Raw genomic sequence first — 26472 nt, forward strand, 5'->3', positions numbered from 1 at the left:
CGATGTGGCATAGGTTACAAGATAGTACTTAAAAACTCTTGAGCCTGAATGTAAACACCGAAGCTAGACATGGCAAAAAATGGGTAAACTAGCTCTATTGCCTACCCATAAAATAAAATATTATGGTGTCTTCCACGTAAGCATGCTTGAAGTGTCTCCGCTATTTACATCCGCAGATTTACAAGTTGCAGAAAGAAGCATGAAAAGGTGGACAGTTCCCTTGCAGCTGCAGCTTGTATTAATTGGTAAGGGCAAGAGGGACCTGAATTCGCTATCAGCATACCGGTTGTAAGGCATGATCGACACAGCTGGAAAGCTGTTTGAAACTCCTTCAACAGCGCGTGATAAGCAGACATGTTGGCCGCCTTAAAGAAGCGACTAAAATGTCCATGTTATCTATAGCGCGTTATCAGAAGATCCTCATTTCTTGCAATGCAATTTTCAAGCTTAAATACAGCAATTCATCTTACGCACAAAAGAGTGGCTAGACTCCGCGAACTCCAAAAAAACTAGAAGTTAGCTATGAAAACTTTACCGGTAATATAACATCAACTATTTATGAGTTAGGATAGACTCCCGTCTAACATCATCCTCATCATCATTATTTGGTGTTTTGCCGCCTAAGCGATTGTGATCGTTTCCTAATAATTCACGCAAGCTATCCCTGTTTTGCGAGGTCAAGTCTTCCTCCAACTGCCTCTCCCAATTCTGTGGGGTTCTCCCTCCTTTATCTGCATACAAACTGCGGTGTCGACTGAAATACTTTCTTAGCCGGAGCGTCTTCGGTCGTTCGCATAACATGACTTATACAGCGAAGCCTGTGAGTTTTAATTTGCTGCAAGATCGTCATATCTGCATAAAGCTCATACAACTCTTCATTATACCTCTTTTGATACTGGCCGTCGGCGTCACGGACAGGACCATTAAACCGCTGGAGAACTTTTTTTCGAACACTCTAAAAGCCGTCTCATTTTCTCTCGACACAGTCCACGATTCGGTGCCATACATCAACATGAGTGACTTGTAGATCGCAATTTTTGTTTTACTTATGGGGTGCAAATTTAATATGCGATTGAGAAGGCATCTAAATAGGTATCGTTCTAAGCAGACTGATGAAAATCATCGGATGACCAATAGAAAGGAAAATAAGAATGCTGATGGACACCGACTTATTCACGCCGAAAGAGTCGGAAAAATAACTGTCGATAATGTTACAGGAAAAATGCTGAACGGCCTAGGAGGGTTTCAACAAATGTGTATCTTCGGAGAAACCACACTCACAGTAAAAACGTGGGACCTGAACGCAGGAACATTAGAAGGTTCTTAAGAAAGGATAAATGTTATGTTACGAGAAAGTATTGCCAGGATGGACGACGGTTCCAAATGGGGTGATTTTTAGTCCATAGAATCACGGCTCTGCAACGGCAGGAACTGTGATGCGTTAGGCATTTTCCATTTCAACGCACAAAAAAAAAGTAAAAAAAAAACCCTGAACTCTTAACGAATAGTATATTTTCATTTAAAAGAACAATTAGCACATTTAAAAATGTGTTCAATAAAGAACTAATAACTCCCTTAAATCCCACTTGATTACATATTTGTCACTTATTCAAGCAATTTAAATCAGATACCTGCAATTAAATTTCTTTTCCTTCTGGTTCTTCTTTATCACGAATGTATTTTCACTTGAATTGCATTGCACTAGTTTTGCATTTGCATACGTAAATAAATCAAAAGTTTCATTCAAAAAGCAACAGTCAATTAAATATGGAAATTTACCTCCATTTGTGAGCCCTTCTTGCTCATTGAGCCGCCACCCGTATGACCGCCACTTTGTGCTGCATTCATTTTTAATGATTTTTGTTCTTTGTTGTGCTTAAAGTTGAGATGCTATTGTTGGGTTTTAAACTCTGTGTGTTTTTGTTGTAGTTGTTGTTACTTGACGAGTGACTGCTGCATCAGCAATCACTTGGATGTTGGTTCTAGTGAAACAGTTCTTGAAATTACTTTTTTTACTCTCTTATTTCCATGGAACAGAGAAAATCACTATGTTCTACTTCTTACAAGAAATTTACTTTCCTTTGGAGCGCAACACATCCTTCCACACATTTAACATTTACTGCTTACGGGATATGCACTTTCACATAGATAATTTTTATATGTGTTTGTGTTTGTCCTGTGCCACAGCCCAACAAGGCAATTAAGGTTTCACGCGCATTGGTGTATGGGCTGTCGTCGCTTTTGCGCGGATACCAACAACTTTTGTTGGCTCATTTATTTCTGTACTTTCCTGCAGAATCTTCTTTCAATCTCTGTTTTTTATTAATTTAAACTACGTCCTGAAGCAGTGACACACACTCTGTGGCAAAATGATGGCAAGCTAATGTGCACTGTTTACTTAATTATATATTTCTTATTGAAAATTATAAAATATATTACCCCAGAATAGCTCAAAAACTTCGGATTTAGCATTAGTAACACTATGCGGCACCGTTTCTCGAAATTAGCGCCGAAAACATACATATATATAGACTTTCAAAGCTTGAAATTGGACAAACGCCTATAATTTTTTTTTGTATAATTTTTTCATTTTTTATTTATTATTCCAAAGTAAAAATTCCATGGATTTTATAACTGAAATTACGTAAATCGATCTCAAAAATGTTTTCGTAGAAACTCGAAAATTTGAGACGTTTGTACGTAAGTTTCCAGCTTTTTAATTAGAATTACCGGAATATTTCTGAGCAAGTTGTTTTGTAGCAAATTAATTTTAGTTGTAGGTCTCTCAAAATTTGCATTGATATTTGACAACTTTTTTCTTTTTTATGAAGGAAAACCTTAAACATAAATTTGAGACAACATTCGAAAACCCAAAGAAAAATTTCGGGAGAGGTATAACTTTACTTTTTGGAGTTAAATTGATTGGGCTTAAATCTGCATACTCGAAAAATTTGACAAAATTCTTAATAAAAAGTTCCAGAATTTCATAAAATTTTTTCGAATTTTCGAATGTTTCCGCAAACGTTTTTGAGATTGATTTACAAGGTTCATTTACAAACTTTATAAAAGTTTTTTCTAAAATTGCCGAGAATAAAAATTAAGAATTTCTTTTACAAAATTTGAAAAAAATTGGATCTGATATTTTCTTCTTCATTGCTCATAGGCGAGTTAAAACCCATGAATCGAGACCAGAACCTAAAAAATTAGCGAATATGGAACCGAGACCAAAAGTGGAAACATACAGTAACCGAAGCCTGAGCCTAGCCCGAAATCGGAGCTAGCCCCGGAACCGAAGTCGGAGTTGGACCAGAAATTATGTTTTAACGTACTTGGCATCATTGAAAAGGCAATATAATGAACAAAAAATCAAAGGAGAAAAAATAATGCATAAAAACTTTCAATGCAGCGACTTAACTGATTGAAGCTTGCGAGACTTACGGGTGTTTCCATTATCTTGCGAGAAACTGAGTTCTTGATTTCTCAAATCTCAAAATTCTCGCTTTTGTCCGAGAAGAAATAGTTAGCTCTCTAAGACAGGATTATACCAAGCTTGTTCACTTATATTTTGTTTGTCCGCATTATCGTGCCCACCCTAATACAAGCCTGCCATCAACGTTTTAACATTTTCATATTCTTATTTTGTATCATTGGTGCTCCACCGCACTTCAATGTCGTATTATATTATATTTATTTTCTTCTCTTTTCATCTCATTTTCTACTTAACCTTTTTAATGCATATTTCCGTAATTTATTTACTCTGATTGACACTTTTTCACATTTGCTGTTGTTTTGCTGCCAGCTGATTTTTAATTTGGCGGAAACTCATTTTAATTCCCAACGTAATATAATAAGACAATTAATTTTTGTATGGATAAGATTAGGTTTTCTGGGCCTCCCTCTTCTGGTTAATAATTTTCGCTCGCACTTAATTAAATTAGTTTAGTAATTTGGGGTTAATACATTTTTTTTTTAATTTTGTCGTTTATTATTATTTTCTTTTTATATCGTTTGTGTGTAATATGCGGTTCAGGTTGCTATCAAACTTAATGCTTTTACAGATCCCTTGTTCTAAAGCCAAATTTAATTTATTCATTGCGATGCGAAAAGTTTATTAAATTATCAAGAATTAATTTCATAATTACCTAAAATGGTACAAGAAAAATATTTTGACAATGTATTCTGCGTAGCGTAATACCGCACTGTTTCCACTAGTTGCCTCTGTATCATTAGTAGAACTGTAAGCTTATAGGTGACGATATCGAACCAAGCGTGTGACTGCAAAGTGCCGAAGATTATGTGCCGGTCTTACAACTTAAGGCTAATAATGGTATTTTAATAATTAAAATGAGCTTACTGTGAGCTCATGATGGTTGGAAAGTGCGGGTTTTAGAATGAAACGATGAAACACGTTTTTGTACTCTTGCCCTGCCCTCACCTGACTAAGACTCCAGCAATTCGAAGTGACATAGCTGTAGGATCTTGAAGCAGCAAAGAGCTAAGTTTCTAGAAAGCTTCTAATATTTTTCAAGAGGACGGAGTTATTTTATAACAAAGGTTCTTAGTTTTGATAGAGGTCTCCAATTTGGTTGTTGAGCAAACTTATGGTAAAACTATGGACTCATTAAGCTTATGAGAGGACCTCACGGACCAGCCAGTTCAACTTTACCCAGTTATATCCCCGCCTTCGGAAAAACAAATAAGAAAAATTATTTAATAGAAATTAGTTCAAATTTTTTATTTGGTTTAAAATATTTATTTATTTTTTATAAATTTTTTTATGTTATTTCCCTATATAAAAGAGTACTAAACATAAATTTGACCGTGAGAAAAGCAAGGATAAACCTAGTGTATATCCCGGCCTTTTGAATGGTTTAGGGTCCATCACGATGGTCCTGAAATGCTAGCAAAGTTATCCCGAATTGGTCCCGCTTACAATTCATACAATCCACAATTGCATCAGAGAATAATCCCGACATGGGCCCAAAATTGTACAATATGGAACGAAAATACAACATACATTTTTGTCTAAATAGATGTGAAAGAAGGAATCTTTCCTAAATAATCCCATTTCCCAATTACTGCCTAACAAATTTTCTACCTTCCCTGTATTCCTCATGTCTTTGACTTACAAAATCCCGAAACACTAAATCCCGAAACACATAATCCCGACACGACCAAATCCCGACAACTCATAATCCCAACACGACCAAATCCCGACAGAAAAATCCCGACAAAAATCCCGAAAACATGTAAATTGGGCACTTTAACATTTTTTATATATTTTTGTCAGTATTTTTGAATAAGCTGGATTCAGTTTTCACTCAGTGATAAAACGATACCATAAAAAATACACATCTTCGGTATTATTCTATTATTTTAGGCACCCCTTTTGCGTAGGCTTCCTTCGGCCGCGACTCATAAAAATAATCCTTAGCCGATCCAATCGGGCTACGCGATCCACAGTATATCTGCGCAGAACACTTTACTGCGTAGGTGGCCTTCGGCCGCGCTTCATAAAAATAACCCTTAGCCGATCCAACATCGGCTGCGCCATGCACAATAATTCTGAGTAGAGCAGCTTTCTGCATAGGCGGCCTTCGGCCGCGCTTATAAAAAATAACCCTGGGCTACGCCATGCCAAGTCTGGGTGTGTGGTATAACCGTGGCTACCGCCACGGTGATGTCCTTCGGCGTAGTCGGGATTTTGAGTTGTCGGAATATTGCGTTATGTCTGGATTGTATATTGTCGGAATTTCTGAAAATTGTCGGTATTAAGATTTGTCGGGATTTTAAAGGTCGGGATTATGAGGTGCACCCCTTTGTTATAAACGGGTGTATAACATAATACAGAAAATCAAAATCCCGAAATTCAAAATCTCGACGTTCAAAATGCAGACAAATCCAAATGCAGACATATCAAAATACAGATAAACACAGACAAAATACAGACAAACCAAAAAATGGTATCTTGTTGGTCCCAAAATCTGATTCTTCTATTAAGAACGGCTACGCGATCCACAGTATTTCTCCCAGAAGACCTTTCCGCAAAGGCGGCCTTTGGCCGCGCTTCAATAAAATAACCCTTAGCCGATCCAACACCGGCTACGCGATCCCCAGTATTTCTGCCCAGAACACCTTTCCGCGTAGGAGGCCTTCGGACGCGCTTCAAAAAAATAACCCTTAGCCGATCCAACACCGGCTACGCGATCCCCTCGCTGAGCATATTTAAAAATCCATAATCATTTAATGGGTAATTTTTTACGACAGCATGACACTGCTAATACGCGTCCAAAAATATCGAGAGAGGTATCAAACGACGCGTCTTGACATCAGTATTAATAATCGGAAGATCGGAAAAATAAAAATTTTAACTCGTTCAAAAGATATTAACGAAAAACCGAAAAAATACCCGCGGACACTTCCTAAACCGGGGGTGGTATCCATAGTATTTTTGCGCAGAATACCTTTCTGCTTTGGCGGCCATGCCAAGTCCGGGTGTGTGGTATAACCGTGGCTACTGCCACGGTAATGTCCTAAGTTCAAAACTTTTTTTTGTGGGTACAGATTACAACAACCACATGAAAATCGCCAACTTCAACTGCAAATATCTCCGGACAGAGCGACAATTTTTCTTTTCCGCCTCCGGATTATTGTTTCCGAAATTAATACGCGTCTTTTGACACCTGTCTCGATATTGTTCTACGCGTATTAGCAGTGTCATGCTGTCGTAAAGAATTGCCCTTTAATGTATGTACTTATTCAAGAAATCACATTTATTTTGAACGGGGAGTCTAGGATTTTCCGTATTATGATTAGTCTGTATTTTGATTTTTCTGAATTTACATTCGTCTGTGTTTCGATTTGTCTTAATTTTGGTTTGTCTGTATTTTGATTTGTCTCTATTTTGACTTGTCGGAAATTTTGAATTTTGTCTGTATTTTTTGGTGTGTCTGGGTCTTGATTTTCGACACTGTGAACGTCTCCCATTATAAACGTTATAGATATAAATATATTTATTAAATTTGACGCGTCCAACGCTTTTATTTAATTGTCTGATCAACGCCCTAGATTGATGAGGAGTGTGATGACTAGTACCTAGGAGCTACATAATTATTTTCTAGCTTTTAGTATTATTAAATGTAAATATTGTTTTTAATAAAACCGTTTTTTTTTAATCATTTTGTTTTCAAGTTTTTAGTCTTTGTTTAATTGTGTGGCGCACTCAGCCGAATATGCTCAGCAAATAAGTATAATAAAAATAGTACGTCGAAAATACAGCACTGTGACTTGACATTGCTTTTATTCTTTTGTCGCACTTTCTCGTTCGGGGCAGCTTGAGCGCCGACCATATGGCCATAGTAGTATAGCGTCCTCAGTCACAAGACGAACAGACTACATGATTCCCTACCTGCACTTTGAGGGAGATCTCAAGGCCACAATAGAGGTGGACGGTTGGCGCAAGGGTGCGCAAATGGCGGACGAGGCGATACATATGTACACCGATGGTTCCAAAATAGTGGAAGGAGTAGGGTCTGCGGTATACTGCGCTGATCCGGAATTAAGCAGATCCTACAGGCTGCCGGATTACTGTAGCGTTTTTCAAGCGGAAATATTAGCCGTAACCAAAGCAGTAGAAACCCTGGAAGAGAATAGCTTAAGCTGCAACCGTGTTAACTTTTATATTGACAGTCAAGCAGCAATTAAGGCAATAATCTCGCATAGCACAGCATCTAAATGCGTGTTAGAGTGTAAGCAGTCTCTGGAGAGAATCGGGACAGGGAGAAGCATACATCTATATTGGGTCCCAGGGCATATGGGAATAGATGGGAATGAAAAAGCGGACGAATTAGCTAAAAAGGGCGCATCCCTTAAAGCTTGCTCCGTAGACGTCCCAATTAGATTGGGCGAGATTAAGCGAAGGCGAGAGGTGCACATGATCCACCAAGCAGAAAAGGCGTGGGTTCAAGCGCGGGGCTGTAAAGTGTCGAAGATTATGTGTAGGTCTTACAACCTTAGACTAACACAGTTGCTTCTATCTTTAAAAAGAGAGGACTGTAGACTCATGACGGGTATTCTGACTGGACACTGCCTTCTGGCGTCACATGCCTTTAAATTAGGCTTGGTCAGTGATAGCAGGTGTAGGAAGTGCGGGTTGGAGGAGGAAACGATCGAGCACATTCTGTGCTCGTGCCCTGCACTTGCCAGGCTAAGACTCCAGCTATTAGGAGTGATACAGCTGTCAGATCTAGAAGCAGCAAGTGGCTTAAGTCCTAGGAAGCTTCTAGTATTTGCCAAGAGGACGGAGTTATTTTATAACATAGGTCCTGGTTTTTGATAGGGTTTTTCAGTTTGGTCGTTAAAACAAACTTCTGGTAACACTACGGACTCAATCAGTCTATGTGAGGTCTTCATGGACCGGCCAGTTCAACCTACCTACCTTCTCGTTCTTATTCTATTCGTTTTCGTCAGACTAACAAGTGCGCGTTGAGATATTGAATTCATAAAATTTACATTTTTCTTAATGTTATCACAAAATTAATATAATTTAGTTAAGCGTAAAATGTGTTAATTATTTCGTGCGAGACTACATATTGGTGGCCCCGACAATCAAAATGCCTATTGAAGAATCAAAGGAGAGCACCGAACAGACGACTTCCCAAAACTCACCACTCTCCTCGGCAACAGTACCCCCTGTAGCTAATGGAAACGAAATATCACGTGTTACTGTGAAAATTTCACCATTCTGGCATGCAAAGCCCGAGTTGTGGTTAGCAAAGGTGGAATCACAATTTTATGCAGCGGGAATCAGCAGCGATAGATTAAAATATCATACCGTGGTAGCCGCTATCGAGAGTAATGTACTCGCACAATTAAGCGATTTAATATTACGCCCACCAGCTAATGATATGTACCAAATGTTAAAAACGCGCATTCTTGAGCAGTTTGTCGATTCGGAACAAAAACGAATAAAAAAATTATTAAAAGATATTGAGTTTGGCGACATGAAACCGTCACATTTGCTACGTGAAATGCGCCATTTGGCGGGATCTGAAATGAATGACAGCATGTTGCAATCAATTTGGCTGAACAGGTTACCACAGAATGTGCGCTCTATCATTTCAATTAGCAGCGAGCAACTTGACAAAGTCGCTTTGTTAGCCGACAAAATTATTGAGGTCAGCGATAGCCCGCAAATACATGCAGCCGCAGTACATAACGATGGCCGCTCGAACATAACCCGCAAAATGGCAGCATTAACAAAAGTGGTTGCGGAATTGAAGGCTCAGCTAAAGCAACGTGGCAGGCAAACACGACGGTTGGTCTCGCGTAAGCGCTCGAGTACCCCTCACAAAGGCGATACGACTTGCTGTTACCATAAAACATTCGGTGAAAAAGCAGCCAAATGCCGAACGCCTGTTCGCAGTCGCTAAACTGAAAACCCTGGCACAAACGGTGGTATGTGACAGGGCCTCTTCGAAAAACCGCCGTCTTTTAATTGTCGACCGAGAGAGTAAACTGCAATTTTTGGTAGACACCGGGGCAGGAGTTAGCATAATACCTCCAACATCTATGCAACGTAAAAATCCGCATAATGAAACGTTTCTATACGCAGCCAACAATACGGCAATAAAAACTTTTGGTGAACGTATTGTATGTTTAAATCTAGGTTTACGGAGGAAATTTCAATGGAATTTTATTGTAGCTGACATTTCTCAACTCATATAAGGAGCTGATTTTCTAGCACATTTTAAGCTTCTCTTCGACTTGCATCAGCGTAAACTTATCGACAGCACAACGAACGTATCGCAACTTTCCTCCGTCAAAACATTAAACGGGTACACAGGCGGTTATCATTCATCAACAGCGATATGCCTTTCAAGGACATATTGGGAGAATTTAAAGACTTTGCGCATACAAGTATAACACCTATGAACATAAAACACTACGTTACGCATCATATTGTAACTAAAGGACCCCCAGTGTTTTCCAAACCTCGACGTTTAGCGCCGGATAAACTTAAGGCTGCTAAAGCTGAAAACCAATCGCTCATGTACGCTGGTATTTGTCGCCCATCAAGAAGTCCCTGGGCAAGTCCGTTCCATATGGTGCGAAAGAAGAATGGCGAGTGGAGGCCGTGTGGAGACTTTAGGTGGTTGAACATTAAACCGGAGCCTGATCGTTACCCGGTTCCGCATCTGCACGATTTCACGCACAACTTGCACGGTTGCACTATTTTTCGACAATAGACTTGCGCCGTGCATACCATCAACTGCCAGTGGAGCTAGCAGACATTCCCAAAACGGCGATTACGACACCTTTTGGGTTATTCGAATTTGTTTTCATGTGCTTTGGGCTTCGCAACGCTAGTCAAACGTTTCAACGGTTTATGGACCACATACTAAGATACTTGGATTTTGCATGGGCTGACTTAGGCGATATCTTAGTTGCATCTAAGGACGAAGAGCAACATCGACAGCACCTTTGCACCCTACTTGAAAGATTGCGTGAGTATTATGTTATAATAAACCCATCTAAATGCATTTGGGGCAAGCCAGAAATATTATGTTTGGGTTACGTTGTCAGCAAAGACGTGGTTACGCCACCAGCTGAGAGAGTGAAGGCTATCAATGAGTTTGAGTTACCTAAACAAATCTGCGATCTTAGGGGATTTTTGGGTATGTTCAACTACTTTCGACGTTTTTGCCAAAGGCAGCAGTAAGTCAATGCGTACTTTCTGGGCTAATAAAAGGCAACAGAAAAAATGACACTACGAAAATTATATGGAATAAAACCACAGTTAGTGCTTTTGAGCAGTGCAAAAAAGAGCTTTCTGAAGCAACTTCGTTAGTTTTTCCAAAGCCAGGTGCACCTCTATCACTTACAGTAGACGCCTCTAGCAACGCTGTCGGTGCCGTTTTACAACAAAAAAATGGCACCGAATGGCAGCCACTTGGTTTCTATTCTGAACGACTTACAGCGACGCGGCAACGCTACAGTACATATGACCGTGAATTATTAGGCGCGCACAAAGCAATCAACGACACATGCTTGAAGGTCAAAGTTTTTGTTTATTCACGGATCATAAGCCGCTCCAGTTCGCATTCCAGCAAAAGCTGGAAAAAGCATCTCCAAAACAAATACGACACCTCAATTTTATAAGCCAATTTACTACAGATATTCGGTATCTACCAGGAAAAGATAACGTCGTCGCCGATGCCTTATCACGCATTGAAGCTGCACATGTCAATAGTCACATTGATTATCATAAATTGGCAGAAAGTCAACGTAGCGATGAAGAGCTACAGAAACTGCTTCACCATTATACGTCAGGGTTAGTCCTTAAGCCATTTTCATTATTTGATGTAAATACCGAAATTTATTGCGACGTTAGCACAGGTAAGATTCGACCATTTCTAACCCAGCCATTTCGCAAAACAGGTTTTTTGTCGATGCATAACATATGTCATAGCGGAGCGGCTACAACAATCAAACTCGTCGCGGAAAAGTTCATATGGCCTAACCTCAGAAAAAACTGCTGCCAGTGTACCAAAGCGTACATCGCATGATAAAAAGCAAAATTATTTCGACATAACAAAGCCCCATTATCTACGTACACACTTGCAAATAAGCGTTTCATGTTAACGTCGACATAGTTGGACCTTTACCACCTTGCAGAGGATTCGGTTATTGCCTTACGTGCATCGATCGTTATAAGAGATGGGTAGAAGCGTATCCTATTGAAAATATTTCGGCTGAATCTATAGCCCACACATTTTATTCGAATTGGATCAGCAGATTTGGTGTTCCCCTCCGAGTCAGTGCGGATCAAGGGCGGCAATTCGAATCTTCCTTATTCCGTGAACTCAACAATATTTTGGGAATACAACATCTAAGAACCACGGCGTATCATCCGATAGCAAACGGCATAATAGAACGTTGGCACAGAACACTAAAGGCAAGCATCAAATCCCGCTAGACGTGAAAATGGGTCGATGTTTTGCCCATAATCCTACTAGGTTATTGATCTGCATGCAAAGAAGACTTAAAATCTACACCTGTTGAGATGGTCTATGGAGACTCTCTACGTCTACAAGGAGAATTTTTGCAACCATCTCAGGGAAGCAATGAGATTACTTCCGAACATGAGTTTAAAAACCACCTTCGTTGCAAAATGCGTCAGCTGAGGCCTTCGCAAACGACAAGTCATACGCGATCATCTCCATTCATCGAGACTGATTTGACTACTACTTTAGCTATTTTTATAAGAACAGGTTCTGTTCGTGGACCACTTCAACCACCATATGAAGGCCCTTTTCCGGTAATAAAACGATACGAAAAGTATTTTAAAGTCATTGTTCATGGCAAAAATATGAACGTCAGCATCGATCGAGTGAAAGTCTCATATGTTATCAATCAAAAGGAGACACGCCGTCACAACCGGCACCCGAAGAGTATCGAACACGGTCCGGACGTAGAGTTAAATTTCACTTTCCGTTAAGGGGGGAGTGATGTGGCTCACTCAGCGCAATATGCTCAGCAAATAAGTATAATAAAAATAGTACATCGAAAATACAGCACTGTGACTTGACATTGCTTTTATTCTTTTCTTCGCACTTTCTCGTTCTTACTATATTCGTTTTCGTCAGACTAACAAGTGCGCGTTGAGATATTGAATTCATAAAATTTACATTTTTATACTCAGTTGAGCAGAGCTCACAGAGTATATTAACTTTGATTGGATAACGGTTGGTTGTACAGGTATAAAGGAATCGAGATAGATATAGACTTCCATATATCAAAATCATCAGTATCGAAAAAAAATTCGATTGAGCCATGTCCGTCCGTCCGTCCGTCTGTCCGTTAACACGATAACTTGAGTAAATTTTGAGGTATCTTGATGAAATTTGGTACGTAGGTTCCCGGACACTCATCTCAGATCGCTATTTAAAATGAACGATATCGGACAATAACCACGCCCACTTTTTCGATATCGAAAATTTCGAAAAATCGAAAAAGTGCGATAATTCATTACCAAATACGGATTAAGCGATGAAACTTGGTGGGTGAATTGAACTTATGACGCAGAATAGAAAACTAGTAAAATTTTGGACAATGGGCGTGGCACCGCACACTTTTAAAAGAAGGTAATTTAGAAGTTTTGCAAGTTGTAATTTAGCAGTCGTTCAAGATATCATGATGAAATTTGGCAGGAACGTTACTCTTATTACGGTATGTCTGCTTAATAAAAATTAGCAAAATCGGAGAACGACCACGCCCACTTTTTAAAAAAAAATTTTTTAAATTCAAATTTTAAAATAAAAGTTAATATGTTTACAGTATATACGTAAATGATGTCAACATTCAACTCCAGTGATGATATGTTACAACAAAATACAAAAATAAAAGAAAATTTCAAAATGGGCGTGGCTCCGCCCTTTTTCATTTAATTTGTCTTGGATACTTTTAATGCCATAAGTCGAACAAAAATTTACCAATCCTTGTGAAATTTGGTAGAGGCTTAGGCTCTAGGACGATAACTGTTTTCTGTGAAAAAGGGCGAAATCGGTTGAAGCCACGCCCAGTTTTTATACACAGTCGACCGTCTGTCCTTCCGCTCGGCCGTTAACACGATAACTTGAGCAAAAATCGATATATCTTTACTAAACTCTGTTCACGTATTTATCTGAACTCACTTTGTTGTGGTGTAAAAAATGGCCGAAATCCGACTATGACCACGCCCACTTTTTCGATATCGAAAATTACGAAAAATGAAAAAATGCCATAATTATATACCAAATACGAAAAAAGGGATGAAACATGGTAATTGTATTGGCTCATTGACGCAAAATATAACTTTAGAAAAAAACTTGGTAAAATGGGTGTGACACCTACCATATTAAGTAGAAGATAATGAAAAAGTTTGGCAGGGCGAAATCAAAAGCCCTTGGAATCTTGGAAGGATTACTCTTCGTGGTATTACATATATAAATAAATTAGCGGTATCCGACAGATGATGTTCTGGATCACCCTGGTCCACATTTTGTTCGATATCTCGAAAACGCTTTAACATAAGTATACAACTAAGGGCCACTCCCTTTTAAAACCCTCATTAATACCTTTAATTTGATACCCATATCGCACAAACAAATTCTAGAGTCACACCTGGCCCACCTTTATGGCGATATCTCGAAAAGGCATCCACCTATAGAACTAAGGCCCACTCCCTTTTAAAATACTCATTAGCACCTTTCATTTGATACCCATATCGTACAAACAAATTCTAGAGTCACCCCTGACCCACCTTTATGGCGATATCTCGAAAAGGCATCCACCTATAGAACTAAGGCCCACTCCCTTTTAAAATACTCATTAACACCTTTCATTTGATACCCATATCGTACAAACAAATTCTAGAGTCACCCCTGGTCCACCTTTATGACGATATCTTGAAAAGGCGTCCACCTATAGAACTAAGGCCCACGCCCTTTTAAAATACTCATTAACACCTTTCATTTGATACCCATATTGTACAAACAAATTCTAGAGTCACCCCTGGTCCACCTTTATGGCGATATCTCGAAAAGGGGTGCACCTATAGAACTAAGGCGAACGCCATTTTAAAATATCCATTAGCACCTTTCATTTGATACCCATATTGTACAAACGCATTCTAGAGTCACCCCTCGTCCACGTTTATGGCGATATCCCGAAAAGGCGTCCACCCAAAGAACTAAGGCCCAATCCCTTTTAAAGCACTAATTAACACCTTTCGTTTGATACCCACATTGTACAAACGCATTCTAGAGTCAAACCTGGTCTACTTTTGTAACGATATTCCGAAAAGGCGTCCACCTATAGAACTAAGGCCCACGCCATTTTAAAATATCCATTAGCACCTTTCATTTGATACCCATATTGTACAAACGCATTCTAGAGTCACCCCTGGTCCACGTTTATGGCGATATCCCGAAAAGGCGTCCACCCATAGAACTAAGGCCCAATCTCTTTTAAAGCACTAATTAACACCTTTCGTTTGATACCCACATTGTACAAACGCATTCTAGAGTCAAACCTGGTCTACTTTTGTAACGATATTCCGAAAAGGCGTCCACCTATAGAACTAAGGCCCACTCCCTTTTAAAATACTCATTAACACCTTTCATTTGATACCCATATCGTACAAACAAATTCTAGAGTCACCCCTGACCCACCTTTATGGCGATATCTCGAAAAGGCATCCACCTATAGAACTAAGGCCCACTCCCTTTTAAAATACTCATTAACACCTTTCATTTGATACCCATATCGTACAAACAAATTCTAGAGTCACCCCTGGTCCATCTTTATGGCGATATCTCGAAAAGGCGTCCACATATAGAACTAAGGCCCACTCCATTTTAAAATACCCATTAACACCTTTCATTTGATACCCATATCGTACAAACAAATTCTAGAGTCACCCCTGGTCCACCTTTATGACGATATCTCGAAAAGGCGTGCACCTATAGAACTAAGGCCCATGCCCTTTTAAAAAACTCATTAACACCTTTCATTTGATACCCATATTGTACAAACAAATTCTAGAGTCACCACTGGTCCACCTTTATGGCGATATCTCGAAAAGGCGTGCACCTATAGAATTAAGGCCCACGCCCTTTTAAAATACTCATTAGCACCTTTCATTTGATACCCGTATTGTACAAACGCATTCTAGAGTCACCCCTGGTCCACCTTTATGACGATATTTTGAAAAGGCGTCCACATATAGAACTAAGACACACGCCCTTTTAAATTACTCATTAACACCTTTCATTTGATACCCATATTGTACAAACAAATTCTAGAGTCACCTCTGGTCCACCTTTATGGCGATATCTCGAAAAGGCGTGCACCTATAGAACTAAGGCGCACGCCCTTTTAAAATACTCATTAGCACCTTTCAATTGATACCCATATTGTACAAACGCATTCTAGAGTCACCCCTGGTCCACGTTTATGGCGATATCTCAAAAAGGCATCCACCTATAGAACTAAGGCCCACTCCATTTTAAAATACCCATTAACACCTTTCATTTGATACCCATATCGTACAAACAAATTCTAGAGTCACCCCTGGTCCACCTTTATGGCGATATCTCGAAAAGGCGTGCACCTATAGAACTAAGGACCACACCCTTTTAAAATACTCATTAGCACCTTTCAATTGATACCCATATTGTACAAACGCATTCTAGAGTCACCCCTGGTCCACGTTTATGGCGATATCTCAAAAAGGCATCCACCTATAGAACTAAGGCCCACGCCCTTTTAAAATACTCATTAGCACCTTTCATTTGATACCCATATTGTACAAACGCATTCTAGAGTCACCCCTGGTCCACGTTTATGGCGATATCTCGAAAAGGCGTGCACCTATAGAACTAAGGCCCACGGCCTTTTAAAATACTCATTAACACCTTTCATTTGATACCCATATTGTACAAACGCATTCTAGAGTCACCCCTGGTCCACCTTTATGGCGATATCCCGAAAAGGCGTCCACATATAGAACTAAGGCCCACTCCTTTTTAAAATACTCATTAACACCTTTCATTTGATACCCATATCGTACAAAAAAATTCTAGAGTCACTCCTGGCCCACCTTTATGGCGATATCTCGAAAAGGCATCCACCTATAGAACTAAGGCCCACTCCCTTTTAAAATACTCGTTAGCACCTTTCATTTATTACCCATATCGTACAAATACATTCTAGAGTCACCCCTGGTCCACGTTTATGGATATCTCGAAATGGCGTCCACATATAGAACTAAGGCCCACTCCTTTTTAAAATACTCATTAACACCTTTCATTTGATACCCATATCGTACAAAAAAATTCTAGAGTCACTCCTGGCCCACCTTTATGGCGATATCTCGAAAAGGCATCCACCTATAGAACTAAGGCCCACTCCCTTTTAAAATACTCGTTAGCACCTTTCATTTATTACCCATATCGTACAAACACATTCTAGAGTCACCCCTGGTCCACGTTTATGGATATCTCGAAATGGCGTCCACATATAGAACTAAGGCCCACTCCTTTTTAAAATACTCATTAACACCTTTCATTTGATACCCATATCGTACAAAAAAATTCTAGAGTCACTCCTGGCCCACCTTTATGGCGATATCTCGAAAAGGCATCCACCTATAGAACTAAGGCCCACTACCTTTTAAAATACTCGTTAACACCTTTCATTTGATACCCATATCGAACAAACAAATTCTAGAGTCGCCCCTGGTCCACCTTTATGGCGATATCTCGAAAAGGCGTCCACCTATAGAACCAAGACCCACGCCCTTTTAAAATACTCATTAACACCTTTCATTTGATACCCATGTTGTACAAACGCATTTTAGAGTCACCCCTGGTCCACGTTTATGGCGATATCCCGAAAAAGCGTCCACCCATAGAACTAAGGCCCACTCCCTTTTATAATACTCATTAACACCTTTCATTTGATACCCATATCGTACAAGCAAATTCTAGAGTTACCCCTGGTCCACCTTTATGGCCCTTTTAAAATACTCATAAACACCTTTCATTTTTATAACCATATTGTACAAACGCATTCTAGAGTCACCCCTGGTCCACGTTTATGGCGATATCCCGAAAAGGCATCCACCTATAGAACTAAGGCCCACTCCCTTTTAAAATACTCATTAACACCTTTCATGTGATACCCATATCGTACAAGCAAATTCTAGAGTTACCCCTGGTCCACCTTTATGGCCCTTTTAAAATACTCATAAACATCTTTCATTTTTATAACCATATTGTACAAACGCATTCTAGAGTCACCCCTGGTCCACGTTTATGGCGATATCCCGAAAAAGCGTCCACCCATAGAACTAAGGCCCACTCCCTTTTATAATACTCATTAACACCTTTCATTTGATACCCATATCGTACAAGCAAATTCTAGAGTTACCCCTGGTCCACCTTTATGGCCCTTTTAAAATACTCATAAACACCTTTCATTTTTATAACCATATTGTACAAACGCATTCTAGAGTCACCCCTGGTCCACGTTTATGGCGATATCCCGAAAAGGCATCCACCTATTGAACTAAGGCCCACGCCCTTTTATAATACTCATTAACACCTTTCATTTGATACCCATATTGTACAAACGCATTCTAGAGTCACCCCTGGTCCACGTTTATGGCGATATCCCGAAAAGGCATCCACCTATAGAACTAAGGCCCACTCCCTTTTAAAATACTCATTAACACCTTTCATTTGATGCCCATATCGTACAAGCAAATTCTAGAGTTACCCCTGGTCCACCTTTATGGCCCTTTTAAAATACTCATAAACACCTTTCATTTTTATAACCATATTGTACAAACGCATTCTAGAGTCACCCCTGGTCCACGTTTATGGCGATATCCCGAAAAGGCATCCACCTATTGAACTAAGGCCCACGCCCTTTTATAATACTCATTAACACCTTTCATTTGATACCCATATTGTACAAACGCATTCTAGAGTCACGCCTGGTCCACGTTTATGGCGATATCCCGAAAAGGCATCCACCTATAGAACTAAGGCCCACTCCCTTTTAAAAGACTCATTAACACCTTTCAATTGATACCCATATCGTACAAGCAAATTCTAGAATTACCCCTGGTCCACCTTTATGGCCCTTTTAAAATACTCATAAACACCTTTCATTTTTATAACCATATTGTACAAACGCATTCTAGAGTCACCCCTGGTCCACGTTTATGGCGATATCCCGAAAAGGCATCCACCTATTGAACTAAGGCCCACGCCCTTTTATAATACTCATTAACACCTTTCATTTGATACCCATATTGTACAAACGCATTCTAGAGTCACGCCTGGTCCACGTTTATGGCGATATCCCGAAAAGGCATCCACCTATAGAACTAAGGCCCACTCCCTTTTAAAATACTCATTAACACCTTTCATTTGATACCCATATCGTACAAGCAAATTCTAGAGTTACCCCTGGTCCACCTTTATGGCCCTTTTAAAATACTCATAAACACCTTTCATTTTTATAACCATATTGTACAAACGCATTCTAGAGTCACCCCTGGTCCACGTTTATGGCGATATCCCGAAAAGGCATCCACCTATTGAACTAAGGCCCACGCCCTTTTATAATACTTATTAACACCTTTCATTTGATACCCATATTGTACAAACGCATTCTAGAGTCACCCCTGGTCCACGTTTATGGCGATATCCCGAAAAGACATCCACCTATAGAACTAAGGCCCACTCCCTTTTAAAATACTCATTAACACCTTTCATTTGATACCCATATCGTACAAGCAAATTCACCCCTGGTCCACCTTTATGGCGATATCTTGAAAAGGCGTCCACCTATGGAACTAAGGCCCACGCCCTTTTAAAATACTCATTAACACCTTTCATTTGATACCCATATCGTACAAACAAATTCTAGAGTCACCCCTGGTCCACCTTTATGGCTATATCTCGAAAAGGCGTCCACCTATAGAACTAAGGCCCATACCCTTTTAAAATACTGATTAACACCTTTCATTTGATACCCATATTGTACAAACGCATTCAGGAGTCACCCCTGGTCCACGTTTATGGCGATATCCAGAAAAGGCGTCCACCCATAGAACTAAGGCCCACGCCTTTTTAAAATACTCATTAACACCTTTCATTTGATACCCATATAGTACAAACAAATTATAGAGTCACCCCTGGTCCACCTTTATGGCAATATCTCGAAAAGGCGTCCACATATAGAACTAAGGCCCACGCCCTCTTAAAATACTCATTAACACCTTTCATTTGATACTCATATCGTACAAACAAATTCTAGAGTCACCCCTGGTCCATCTTTATGGCGATATCTCGAAAAGGCGTCCATCTATAGAACTTAGGCACACGCCCTTTTAAAATACTCATTAACACCTTTCATTTGATACCCATATAGTACAAACAAATTCTAGAGTCACCCTCGGTCCATCTTTATGGCAATATCTCGAAAAGGCGTCCACATATAGAACTAAGGCCCACGCCCTCTTAAAATACTCATTAACACCTTTCATTTCATACTCGGATCGTACAAATAAATTCTAGAGTCACCCCTGGTCCACCTTTATGGCGATATCTCGAAAAGGCGTGCACCTATAGAACTAAGTCCCACTTCCTCTTAAAATACTCTTTAATACCTTCCATTTGATACAAATGTCATACAAACACATTCCAGGGTTACCCGAGGTTCTTTTTACAACATGGTGATTTTCCCTTAATTTGTCTCCACAGCTCTCAACTGAGTGTGTAATGTTCGGTTTCGCCCGAACTTAGCCTTCCTTACTTGTACAATCTAAGTCACCAATACATAATCCTTCCGAAGATTTTACTCGACTTAGCGCCACGTATGCTTGTCCCTGCTCGAACTCCGAAGTATTTTGATGTCACTTCTACCGGACTGTAAGTAATATTTTGCCAAATCGGACCACAAATACGGTAAAATAACTGTCGCCCGGCTGATACGTAGAGTCAAGCTAAATGAAACCGTTTAAAAAGAAAAGGTTTTAGCACGGTATCGGTACCGCATGCATGTCCGAATGTGATGTTTGTACATAGAGCTGCCTGGGTATATTGGGAATCTACTCCACCTCATAATATCCTCAAATTTTAAATAGAAATTCCATTGCTTGACTGAAAATTATCAGGTAAGACCATTTTTACTATCGTAAAATATTTTAAAAACGGCAAAAAAAAGCTCCTCATGCATCCGGAAGTGTGAAGGGAATATTCTTTGCTGGATAAAGATCTGGTACGCTCCTGTAACAAGCACCACTCAGGTATAAGTCCGAGCTCTTCAGGAAAGATTTAATAGAACCTCCTTTAATCTTTATGGCCATTTCACCCCAACCCTAGCTTTATGAAGAAGTTGACCATTGCGCTGAAAACCTCTTGAAAGGGTTGCAATACGCAACCCATTGAATTCAACTTTACCAGTGTCACATATTTAAAAATGCAACCCTACTTGACATGACAACGAAGAGCGACTCTAAGCGAAAGAGGAGTAAGATGAGATGAGTTGACGAAGAACATTGAAGCGAATTGGTATCGCGCAGCAGTAATGAAATAGTTGAAATTTAAAACATCATAAACTTTGTATTTCCTAAACTCTCTAATTTCCATTCTTTTGAATTATTAAATACTAATTATCTTTGTATATAAAAAACCTGACAAACAGGGAAATAGTAAAGGATCACTAGGTAAGTCTCTGGCACCAGTTATATTTCAGAGTGTAAAAAGGCACTGCAATTCCTGCTTTTGCAGAGAAACATTAAACTGGTACGTTCCAAATTTGAGATGAAGCTAGACCTGAAATTCGTTTTAGTTAAATGTCGGCTACCACTCTGGGATTTCCAAAAACAAAGTTTAAATTAATAGTAGAAAGCAAAGAGTTGAGCTTTAATAATTTAAAACGAACACACACAAAGAAACTACTCGCTCGCGTTTCTCTCAAAAATCAGTATTACCCTCGCTCTTCGTATCGACCGATAAAATCAAAGTGCGGATATGATTTATTAAATTATGAACGAGATTCTATTGAAAAAATGTAGCACAAGAACGTGCTTAGTGCGATATTTCAATATGCACTTCCATTCGTCTGCACTCAGTCAGCAAAATTATGAAATCATAATTTTGTGAAGTCAAGAAAAAGTATGTGAGGAAACATTGGAAATACACATCATCATTTATGTCAAAAGAGTTTATAAATACTAACATGTGATGCTGCTAAGAAAAAAAAAAACTAAAAAAAAAATCTACCAAAATGGTGTAAGTAAAATGTGCGTGTTACGAGACTGGAGAGTGTGGTGCAAGCATAATTGTACATAAGCCAGTAAATCAGTGTAAGTTCGAACGAAACCGAACAATATGTTCCCAGCGTGTTCGAATATACTTAGTGCGGTTAACCTCCGAGCTGCTCTTCCGATTCGCGGTGCGCTCCCTTTAGTTTTCACTTCAAATTGTGGATCTACATGTTTATGCCGACTACGCACGGCAGATGGATTTTCACTGAGAAGCTGTTCATGACACAAATACACTTGGAGTGTTTACCAAACCAGTGCCGAGTAGCGATGCTGCTGGAAAAAATTGTTTTGTTCCCAGCATGTACTTTTACACAAGGGCATTATAACTTTAATTGGATAACAGTAACACGAAAAGGCATAAAGAAATCGAAAAAGATATAGACTTGCTTATAATAAAGTAATTAGCATTGAAAAAGGGTGAGTTATATCCATCCGTTGGTCCGTCCGCCTATTAACACGATAACTTTAGTAAAAATTGAGATAACTTTAGTAAATTTGGTATGGACGGGTTCATATAGACCGAGAAAAAATTGGTAGTGAAAATGAACGAAATCGATTGATAGGTAAGGTTAGGTGGTAGCTGTCCTGATAAGGATAGCTCACATGGACAACACGATGGTCCTTTGTGATACCACATACACCAAAAATAGCGGTGACTTAGATCTAGCTACTTAGAGAATCGTTAGGTAGCAACGATAAAGTTCCGAATGATACCGATCTCAACTTCGGATAAATCCTCTGGAGATCCAAGTGAGTCGCGACCGAAGTACTTTCGCCTAGTTTTGGCAAAAGCTGGGCAATCAAGCATAAAGTGATTTGGTGATTCCAACTCATCATCCTCCATACAGCTACAGCAGGATGGAGTTTCCAGTATATTGAGTCATACCGCATGGATTCCTATTGGGCAGTGCCCTGTCAAAACCTCAAAGACCATTGATAGCTGAGCCTTGGTGAACCCTATTAATCCGGCAAACACCCTGCCATCCCCTCCCGTCCAGAAAGATCTTGCTATCCTGCAAGAGGTGGTGTCCGCCCAACGCTTGCTGAGCTGACTCGAGGCCCAATTATGGAGGATTAAACCAAAGGTGGCCAGCGGAATCCCGAAATCCCTGCAGCCATCTTCATCCTGTACAGTTGTATGGATGCGGGATAAGAATCCGCATGACAGTTGGCCGGGATATCACTATGGCCCGGGATCGAATAATAACTACGACGAGAAATAGAAATTAAAAAAAAAAAAAAAATTGGAAAATGAACGTGGCAACGCCTGCATTAAAAGCAGATACTTTGAAAGTTTTGTAAGAAGTAAATGAAAAGCTGTTGAAAATATTGTGTTGAAATATGATACGGAGGTCCATTCTAAATGGTCGAAATCAAAAAATAACCTCGCCCACTTTTTCGATATAGAAAATGTCTAAAAATTGAAAAAATGGGACAATTCATCAACCAACAGCGGCATGGTGAAGGGACTTGACGAGTGGAATAAATATTTAACACAAATTCTTTTCATAAAAGTTGCTTGAACTTCCAGCTATCACAAAATTGGCAAGCTGATCAAGGTCATAATTTTTATTTTTTTTTTATTTCTGTACTTTGAACTAGTATATCTACAACAATTTTAAATAGTCCTTGTCCGCTACTCTAAATTCAGCTTTTCACATTAATTTTTGGAAAAAGTGCAAAAAGCGAATGATATAATGAGATTTAGTAAAAACATTGTTTATGCGATTTAATGTTAATGGCATTTCTCTTTTAATATATCTCTAATATATATTCATATGGAAGTTCACGCTGGGTATATAATGTTGGGTTGCTTCCGAACTAAGACTTCGTTACTTGTTCTAGTTATCAATGCAGTGTCTTGAAAATACCAACAATTGAAGATTTAACTAACGATTTCCAAGAGTCGGCTTTAAGCCGACTAGTAATGTATTTAGGGCATGGCGATGCACCTCCACCGAAATTAGGGTCGAACTTTCTCTCCTCTTTGTCGGAATGTAACCCCGCATAAATCTCCTGTAGGGTATATCGCTCTAAGTTGTTAAAAGTAATTTTCATTTGCATTAGCTTTGTAATATTAACTACCACCCTGGAAAGGTATGCATGCAACATCAATATGCAAGGCGCGATAACTTCCGAAGAGGTTTTAGCCCGAGCTTTTTTCCAATTTGCGTGGTGCTCCTTTAAATTTTTCCCACAAATTGGCGGGACAGGACCTACAAGCTTTTATGGTGACTCCGAACGGCATCTGCAAGGCAGATGAGTTTTTACTGAGATGCTTTTTATAGCAGAAATACACTCGGAACTCCGAGGAGTGACCTCGAGTAGAAAAACGTTTTATTAATTGATACAACTTTTTTATAAATTTTTGGTGTTTCTTTGTCCGGAAGTTGAATCCACGCTATCACTACAACCCGGCGGCCGCCAAACAGAGCTGTGAATTTTTGCCAGTATAAATGAACGTAAATTTCTTTTTAACATGTGTAGTTTGTCAACAAGCATGCACACTCTATACAAGCGTTGGAACTACTTCTGCATGCACAGGCCTGTTTTAATGCCGAAAGATATCAAAATCACCAGGTAAGCATGCATACATCTATACGCATGATTCGTACGCACAATGGCACTGATTCTGCATTTATTACCCGGCATTATTGGATCCAAATAAAAATATACAATGAAGTTATCATTCATAACATCAGCAGACATGATTATTATCAACACAAATCTTATCGATTCGGTACAGTCCCACCTTTCTGACAAAGCTCCTCACAGAAGATCAATGACGACGATCCATTATGAGGTCAAATGTTGATTTGCCCTTTGTACTACTTCTGTATGCATATGGCTGTATTAATGCCGAATGCATGCAAAAGCACCAGAAAAACATATACTCATCAATATGTAAGTTTCGTACGTCCGAAAGCATGCACTGATCAATAGGAATATATTGATATAAGATCACAATAACATTGAGATGAAGGGAGATGGTGTAACTTGAAGCCATCGTTTTGGATGATAAACCCTATAACTTCACGCACGGTAAGAATTGTGGTTTTGTCGAACCCCACCATTCTAAATATTTTCCTCATAATAATTTATGTACAGTAACTCATCCTGGGGTAAACGATCGGTAGTCGAAATTAATCCTAATTATATCCGAAGCTTATTTCTCCAAGTAATCAGTAATTCATATCCTAGAGTTCTTTTCCGGAAAAAAGTTGTTTCAAATACATACATTTCGAAAATACGTAAACAGTTTTGAAGCCAATACAGAAAAATCAAAGAGTCCTCAATTATATACGTGCACACAAAATTCAGAGAGGTGTATTTTCACAAACATACTGTAACAAATTTTGGGATTTCGTTATAGCTATGCGCTTTCTGCTAATGTTCGAATCGCTATTAAGTATATAACTCAAATATTCGGTATTGCAAAATGGTCTTTATTTAGGTCACTTTTGGAGTAGTAATTCACAAATTCAATTATACTTCACTACTAGCGTGTTTAAATCAAACTGATTAGTTATTCCTTAGCTTGCGCTGCTTGTATACTCTCTGTTGCGCGTTCGCATAATTCTCCTAAGGTCTGGACTTTTCATGAGCATGGAGCAGTTGTGTCACATACTTGGTTATTTAGCTATATTCGTGTGTATGTGTGAGTAGCTAATTCTGCTCTTAGCTGATGACTACATGTGCGTATGTGAGATATCTCTTCACTTCGAGCTGCTGGTTATGTCTGTGGAATATTCTTCGTTGTCTTGTACATAAGTGTAGCTGCATACTCTTTTTGTTGTTGGGTCTAATTAATAACAGCATAGTGATGTCAACATTCGCCACAATACTATAACTGATACATTATACTACACACTTCATACATGTATACAACTTTTTCCACTCGGGTAGCAATGAATTGTTCATATTTTTTCACAAATACAGCACGCATGATTTTTATATGAATTCATTTCAAGATATGTATATGAATCTCCCATACTTTTTCATGCATTTAGAATTCATGCATTCCTGTATGCATACAATTTATTTCTACTGACTAGATTATTTAGGAAATTCATAGACAAGGAGAAGCTTATAAATATTATTACGAATATGTTAAAGTGGGTTGTAATAATGCCTCAGTATTGCGAATCACTGCTGTATTCTCCTTTTTACTCCAACCCTGACTTTCCTGCAAGACGTGGTTTAAAATTTTCTTAAATGCAAGTCTTTCGCATATTTTTATGCAATGTTAGTTGAAGCCGCAATTTTTTTTCTTAATTATTATTTTTTTTTTCAATTAAGCATGTATGCTATCGGCATATATTCTTCATTATGCTTTGTGTGCTGAACACTCATTTGCGCTTAAGGGGATTCCATTCGGTGAGGCGCATAGTTAATGGATTTTTCATTTCAGTGATTTGCTTTCGAGGCTTTGAATCGCGACTGATTTTTTACACTTCTATTTCAGCACTGTCATTGTTTTTGTGATTTTTTCATTCGCCAATATGGCAGAGAATGTGCGTCTATTAAGTGCTCAGCTTTTGTATGAAAGAGTATGCTTACCTAGAGTTGTATGTAAGGGACCACGT

General features: G+C 39.1%; 1 protein-coding gene across 3 annotated transcripts in view; it reads right to left on the reverse strand.

Annotated features, from left to right (window-relative positions):
- The window catches only part of LOC137250502 (inactive dipeptidyl peptidase 10), a 768065-nt gene that overhangs the window by 459517 nt on the left and 282076 nt on the right, over positions 1-26472 (reverse strand). For 2 of the 3 annotated variants that reach the window (XM_067783412.1, XM_067783413.1), the window contains exon 2: positions 1780-2380. The exons of the other annotated variant lie outside the window; for it this stretch is intronic. In XM_067783412.1, coding sequence (XP_067639513.1) covers positions 1780-1848 — 69 coding nt within the window. In that variant the 5' untranslated portion in view covers positions 1849-2380. The remainder of the gene's footprint in view (positions 1-1779; positions 2381-26472) is intronic. 3 annotated transcript variants of the gene reach the window in all.

This window comes from Eurosta solidaginis, chromosome 4 (assembly GCF_040869045.1).
Source record: "Eurosta solidaginis isolate ZX-2024a chromosome 4, ASM4086904v1, whole genome shotgun sequence".
NCBI classification, from domain to species: domain Eukaryota; kingdom Metazoa; phylum Arthropoda; class Insecta; order Diptera; family Tephritidae; genus Eurosta; species Eurosta solidaginis.